This window comes from Lepisma saccharinum, chromosome 23, assembly GCF_977018435.1.
Source record: "Lepisma saccharinum chromosome 23, izLepSacc3.1, whole genome shotgun sequence".
NCBI classification, from domain to species: domain Eukaryota; kingdom Metazoa; phylum Arthropoda; class Insecta; order Zygentoma; family Lepismatidae; genus Lepisma; species Lepisma saccharinum.
In genome coordinates, this window is record NC_139251.1 from 37,874,640 (window position 1) to 37,881,918 (window position 7,279).

A 7,279-nucleotide genomic window follows, 5' to 3' on the forward strand; every position below is an offset into this window, starting at 1 on the left:
CCATTGGATAGTGTCTCCCTTACGGGTAAGGATAGTGGCGAAAGGCATAATGAGCCGCGGTGGACTAGTCGGTAGACCCGGGTTCGATTCGCGGGGTTGGTGATCTAAGGTCGGAAATTTCCCGGCTTTATCATCGCATAAAGCGGCTCTGGTGATCACCCTGCCTCAAATCAATCAGTACGTGGGGGCAACCCTATGAGGTAGAGGCGGCCGGAGCCTTGGTGCTGATCACATCACCTTCAAATTGGTCTAGATAGAGAATGTGTGGTGATCTACGTCCCTTAGATGCGCCTTCATGCACGAGGGAACTTTACCTTTGCCTAACACAGCACGTTATTTTACTATACCCTATCCCAACTATCTCTGGAGCAAGGCCGCGCATAACGTCAGAGAAGGGGAAGAAATCGAGTAGGCAGAGCTAAGCAGCACACGCTGCTGCAAAGGCTGGTAACTGCAGTCGCTTTCCTCTCCTTCACGCAATACAGTTTCCTCTCACGTGTTCATTGGTGGCTACGCCTCGTGTCATTACTTGCGTGGAGACTTGTTTTCGCTCGCCTACTCCAGAGATAGATGGGACAGGGTATAGTCGTCACTGGCGTAGTCCGAACCAAAAGAAGACAGCACTATGTTAACGAAACTAAAGCGTCCTGTTTCGTGAAAATTTATATTTCGCCCTGCGTAAAACTTGAAGACAAGGTACAAACACCGTGTAAAACTCATACTTTAAGCTATTCAACACATACAAACCAGATAGAATAAAAATTCAAAGAACCTAACTTTCGGTTTTACAGACAAATGGATGAAATTTCACCGGAGACACGGTTGCTTTTACGTCAGCACAAGCAGAGCAATCTGACAGCAATTCTCCCTTGGTTACAAGAGAGGAAATTCCCTGTCTGCACTTCCTCAGGATGAAAAGAGAATTCTGACAACACGTCTGCGGGATTAGAGAACAGGAAGGGGAAAATTCATGACGGAAAAAAATAATAAGCAATTCGAGGACACTTGGATGCTATATTGTCTCCGTTTGTATTTTTCGCTTAATTTGGTTTTAAAGCCGCTAGCCTAGATGCTTTTTTCTTGTTCCTGTTGGAAAAAGCCGAAAAAATGAAATCCTCTTTCCATTCCCGATGGGCGTGGCCGAGAGGTGACGCGTGAGAGCACTGTTTCTCCATGATAATGCAAGGTCTCATATTTGAGAAAAACACCCAAATGACAATACAAAGCGCAGGGTTAAATGCGTAACAGGAAGATTCTAAAGCTAAAATATAGACAAACGCTCAAACACGCACACTCAGTGGCGGCGATGGCGGGGGGAGGGGGGTAAGTGCCCTTTATCTTAATGCTAAGTCTTGTCTAACGAGAAAAACTAAACTGTCCTTGACCCCCTGCTTTTCACACCCAATCGCCGCTGCAGAACACATTGACTGATTGATTTGGTTTATATTACTTCACTTTTCTGCCACTTTAGCTAATCGCGAAGATGAGGATGAATGATGACAAGATGAAATGGATGAATGGACAATCACAAGCATACAAGGACAGCATGCAGAACGAGCCACACCGACGATTATACGGCCGGGCTCCAGAGCCTCGCTAATTTTCCTTCATTTCCAAAATATCAAAATAGCCCTTTTTGAGAAACGGGAAACATAATGTGAAATGAAAAAAACTGAAAGGTTCTTACAAGTAACTAGGAAGGAAAATATTTGGATAATTTCATCAAGAACAAAGCTAACGTAAAAATGTATATTAAAAATGCTTGAAACATCACAAACTTAACAAGTTATGGACTCCTTAAGATGTCCTAGTGGAGATTTCGCGACCAACATTCGGGAGTCGTCGATCAACAAACGAGTCCGAAAACTCTTGGGGGAAAAAAGAGGAAGGCAAAGCTCTCTTGACAACTCGGTTTTCCTCCACATCAAAAGACTTCCGTGACGTCACGTGTACCTCCAAGAGGAACTTCTCCTTCCTCTGAACCACAGAAACTGTCAACTCGCTGTCCCTTTGCATAGAGTTGAAACAAGGTCTTCCCCGCGGACGACAGAGAAAAAGGAGACGGCTCAGAATGCAAGACAGACTGAGGACGAAGGAAGGAAATAAATGCTGGATCTGAATTCAATTTCTCTGTTCTTCAATGACCTCAGGAGTTTTTGTCGCATCTCCCAGAGACGGCATCGTTGATCTGTAAGCATCCTCCATCCGTTTATCTGCCACTTGTAGCTTGTTCAGATATATGTTTGCGCTTTTGTGGAAGCTATAAGCCAGGACTGGGCAACTAGTTTTATTTGTGAAAGAACGCTCTCTCGTGCACGCCTTCAACTTAGAGCGAGCGAGGTTGCTGTACAGTATAAAAAGTTACGCCCTAATACAAAACGGAAAAATTTGGAAATCTAATTCTTATTTTATTACATTCTTTGGGACCACCTGTACCTCCTGAAAAAAATCACCAAAGATCCGAGTTGGGGAACATACACAAATTTTGAAAAATGTCCGCCATTTTGGAAATTTCAAAGAAATGTCTTTGGGCGATAACGGTGAGCCGTAAAATGATGCTCCATGTGCTATTTTCATTTAAATGCTTTCAAAAAATATATATAAAAGAGAATAAATTATTGGAATTTTTTTGAAAGCCTATTTTTGGACAAATGTCAAGTCAGCAGAATGAAGAAATAAGTTGCAATTCGTATGTTGGCACGATTCTTTATGAATAGACGAAGACATTGAGCAGCTCATCGTTGCGCATGCGCAGACAAGAGCGTCACATGCTCCGCCCTAAGTCTTCTTGTGTTCCTTACGTGAACATCGTACCAACATATGTAACTTATTTCTTCATTCAGCTGACTAGAGCGAACGGTTTGCCGTTCAAAATACTCGATTCAATGAGGTATTTGGGTCATATTTATGTAATTATTTCTTTAAATTTCACCTGTAAAATGACAGAGATCGAAGAATGTGTGGAGCTCCCACCTCCTCTATATCTTCTTCTTCTTCTTCTTTTGCTCTACAGCCCTTGGTGGGCTCTGGCATCCCAAACAATCTTCCTCCACCTCGTTCTATCTTGAGCTACATTTTTCCAATTGCGTATATTCATCCTTCTCAAATCTTCCTCAACCGCATCGATCCATCTTCCCCTCGGTCTTCCTTTTGGCCTTGTTCCCCACAATTTCTGATTGAATACCAGGCGTGGTAGCCTATCCTCTTCCATTCTCATCAGATGTCCTGCCCATCTTAAGCGTTGAGATTTTATATATCTCACCACATGTTCATATTGAATCAATCCTTCCAACTCCATATTATTCCTAATTCTATAGGATCCATCTTCATTCCTAACGGGGCCAAAGATCTTACGTAATATCTTCCTTTCAAAACACATTACCTTGCTTTCTGCTTTAGATGTAAGTTTCCAAGATTCTGCACCATATGCTATAACTGGTCTAATAAGTGTCCTATACAGTCTTAATTTTGTGTTCCTAGAGAGGTTTTTTGACTTAAATAATTCTATATGTGCATAATACTGTCTATTTCCAGCCTGTATCCTTTGGTTAACAATCTCTTCTTCTTCTATGTTGTTATGTAGAAGAGCTCCAAGGTAAGTAAAAGTGGGTACTCCCTCAAAGTGATATGTACCTACATTCAAAGCCAGAGAGTTTCGTCTGGCTGGCGATCTGGACATTCTCATATATCTTGTTTTAGTTTCATTAATTAATAGTCCTATTTCTCTGGATTTACTATCCATCTTTAAAAAAGTGCTTTTAAGATCTGCAAGTGTCCTTGATATTATCACAATATCGTCAGCATAAGCAAGTATCTGTGTTGTTTTGTAGAATATACTCCCCCTTTTTTGCAGTGGACTGATAATATCATGTAGTACAATAATGAAAATTAGGGTGGACAGAGCATCCCCTTGCCTCACTCCTGTTTCTATGTTAATAGTTGGTGAGACTTCTCCCTGCACCATGACTCCCGCTGTTGTATTTTCCAAGGTTACCTTTATCAATCTTATTAATTTATCTGGAAATCCTACTTTCTTGAATACTTTCATGATCCCAGCTCTGTGTAAGCTATCAAATGCTCGTTGATAGTCTATAAATAAAAAGTGTAGATCTATATTTTGCTCATAGAATTTTTCCATAATTTGAGATATGGTGAAGATGTGATCTATGGTAGATCTATTTGGACGGAATCCACATTGATATTCCCCTAGGATTTCTTCCGCCTGCTTAGATGCTCTCATATATAGGATATTGGAAAATATTTTGTATCCAATATTTAATAGTGTTATCCCCCTGTAGTTGCCACAATTCCTTTTATCACCCTTTTTATGGATGGGGAAGATAACTCCATATTTCCAACTACATGGTATTTTCTCTTGATCCCATATCATGCAAACTAGCTCATGAACTTTCTTCCAAAGTGTTTCTCCACCCTTTTTAAATATCTCCGCAGGGAGCAGATCTTCTCCAGGTGCTTTATTATTATTTAATTTTAATATTGCACACTTTACTTCTTCAAACGATGGTCTTTGTACCTCACATTCTGTAACTAGGGTTTGGTCTTCATCTGCATTATCTGTTATATTAAATTTAGATTCATAGAGCTCCTGAAAATATTCTGACCATCTTTCCAGACATTTGGCTTGATCCGTAATAAGCTTCCCATTTTTGTCTTTACATAGGTTTAACCTTGGTTGATATCCAGTACTAAGATTTCTAACAGCTTTGTACATTTGTCTTGTATTACCCTCTGTCTGATGTTCCTCTATTTTCCTTACTCGCTCCTCCATCCAATATGTCTTTTTCCTCCTACAGATTTTAGTCGCTTCCTTCCTAGCATCTTTATATGCATTCATCGATGCTCTTGTTTCTCTTTGAATCATCTTGTACCGTAACTCATTTTTCTTCCCTATTAGTACTCTACACTCTTCATCATACCAATCTTTTCTGTTAGATCTCTTCCTTTGCCCTAATATCTCTTCTGATGTTTCAGTCAGAGTTTTCTTCATATCATTCCATATTTCCTCAATGCTATTGTTTTCATTCTCATCACTTAATTGTTGGTGTATTTGTTCCTGAAAAGCTCTCTTATCGCTGTCTTTCTTTAACTTTTCTATATCCCAACCAGTTCTCCTTTTTCCCTTAATTTTGCCTATATTAGACAATCGTTGCCGCAATATAGATTTGACTAGGAAGTGATCACTGTCACAGTTGGCCCCTCTGCGTGTTTTAACGTCTATAACAGATGTGGCATATCTGCTGTTCACCAGAACATGATCTATCTGGTTTGTGTATGTTCCGCCGGGAGCTCTCCAGGTGCCTTTATGAATATCTTTCCTGGGGAATTGGGTACTTTTTGCAAGCATTTTATTTTGTATACAGTACTGTATTAATCTCCAACCATTCTCACTGGTGACTGAATGTAAAGAATTCTTTCCTGCCACTTCTTTGACTTCAGATTCTCTTCCAATTTTTGCATTGAAGTCACCCATGACAAGTAGTATATCATGTCTACTTGTACTTTCATTTAACGAGTCCAACTCGTCATAAAATTTTTCCTTGTCCAGTTCTTCTGCATCCTCGTTAGGTGCGTAAGCAGAGATGATGGAGATGTTATAGAACTTGCCTTTAAGTCTAATTTTACACAGTCTGTCATTTACTGGTATAAATTCCATTAGTGATTTCCTAGCTTCTCTACTTATTATAAAGCCTGTACCCCTGTGTCCTTTGGTTTCAGCACCACTGTACAAAACTGTACAGTTTCCCTTGTCTATCTGACCACTCCCAGGCCATCTTATTTCTTGCAGTGCCAGAACATGCAACTTATATTTTATAAATTCATCAACAATTTCTGGCAGCTTACCAGCTTGTAGCATTGTTTGCACATTCCATGTCCCCATCATGAGATCATTTACCTTAACTCGTAGCCGTGTTCGTCTTCTGGTTTCCTTCCATATCCGAGGCTCATTGTTGGGTCTCTGAACAGCGGATATTTTCCGAGGATTGGGTCGTCAGCCCAATGCCTCAACCCCCAACCTGGAGGACCAGGATTTGTATTGGGTTTACTCCCTTAGAGAGATTGGCTTGTACAGTATAAAAAGTTACGCCCTAATACAAAACGGAAAAATTTGGAAATCTAATTCTTATTTTATTACATTCTTTGGGACCACCTGTACCTCCTGAAAAAAATCACCAAAGATCCGAGTTGGGGAACATACACAAATTTTGAAAAATGTCCGCCATTTTGGAAATTTCAAAGAAATGTCTTTGGGCGATAACGGTGAGCCGTAAAATGATGCTCCATGTGCTATTTTCATTTAAATGCTTTCAAAAAATATATATAAAAGAGAATAAATTATTGGAATTTTTTTGAAAGCCTATTTTTGGACAAATGTCAAGTCAGCAGAATGAAGAAATAAGTTGCAATTCGTATGTTGGCACGATTTTTGATGAAGGCACTGAGCAGCTCATCGTTGCGCATGCGCAGACAAGAGCGTCACATGCTCCGCCCTAAATCTTCTTGTGTTCCTTACGTGAACATCGTACCAACATATGTAACTTATTTCTTCATTCAGCTGACTAGAGCGAACGGTTTGCCGTTCAAAATACTCGATTCAATGAGGTATTTGGGTCATATGTATGTTAATTATTTCTTTAAATTTCACCTGTAAAATGACAGAGATCGAAGAATGTGTGGAGCCCCCGCCCCCTCTATATGTGCATCTATATTGATGGTGCAAAAAAAGTGCACGGGGAACTTTACCTTTACGTAGCTTCATCAATTTCATCATATCATGACTCATCCTAATGTTTGCGATTAGACAAAAGTGGCAGAAAAGCGACGTAAAAATCCAAATCAATGATTGAATACCAGGGGAAAGCACATAGCGGATCCCACATTAAACTGTAGAAGCAGACCAGTACCCTATCTGTGCATAAAGTGGACTTAATACTGAAAAATAGACATGTGTGCTTCAAATCCATGTAGAACTTCGTGGTGACGCTGTAAAACACAATAGACTCATTTATTTCATAGAAAGGTTTAGAGGAGGAAACGCAAAGCTGAAGCTTCATATGCGTTGCTTTCATGCATGAAAGGTTTAAATTTTCACCACTACTTTATGCAACAAGTTATTTAAATTTTAGTCTTCAAAATTCCAGACGCACGGATTTCAAAATCCATTAACTACACAATAGTTCGACGGCGACGTCTTGTTCGTGTTAGCCTTGAAACGACAAGAGATAAAAAAAAAAAAGGATATGCGGGAACTGAGTTATTA

The 7,279-nt window shown here is 39.9% G+C and overlaps 1 protein-coding gene across 1 annotated transcript; it reads right to left on the reverse strand.

Moving 5' to 3' along the window:
• Positions 1–1,924: 1,924 nt before the first annotated feature.
• Positions 1,925–5,899, reverse strand: LOC146005470 (uncharacterized). The gene is made up of 2 exons (XM_083144713.1): positions 4,511–5,899; positions 1,925–2,083 (listed from the first exon to the last, which is right to left on the reverse strand). Exons 1-2 carry the CDS (start codon positions 5,897–5,899, stop codon positions 1,925–1,927), a joined length of 1,548 nt encoding a protein of 515 aa, XP_083000839.1.
• Between the last annotated feature and the right edge of the window lie 1,380 nt (positions 5,900–7,279).

Excerpts from the sequence above, each read along its gene's own strand:
- LOC146005470 (XM_083144713.1), bottom strand. The coding sequence starts at position 5,899 with ATGGGGACATGGAATGTGCAAACAATGCTACAAGCTGGTAAGCTGCCA. Across the intron at positions 2,084-4,510 it reads AAAGACCATCGTTTGAAGAA|TCTGTCTTGCATTCTGAGCC; the intron begins GTAAAGTGTGCA and ends CTTCGTCCTCAG.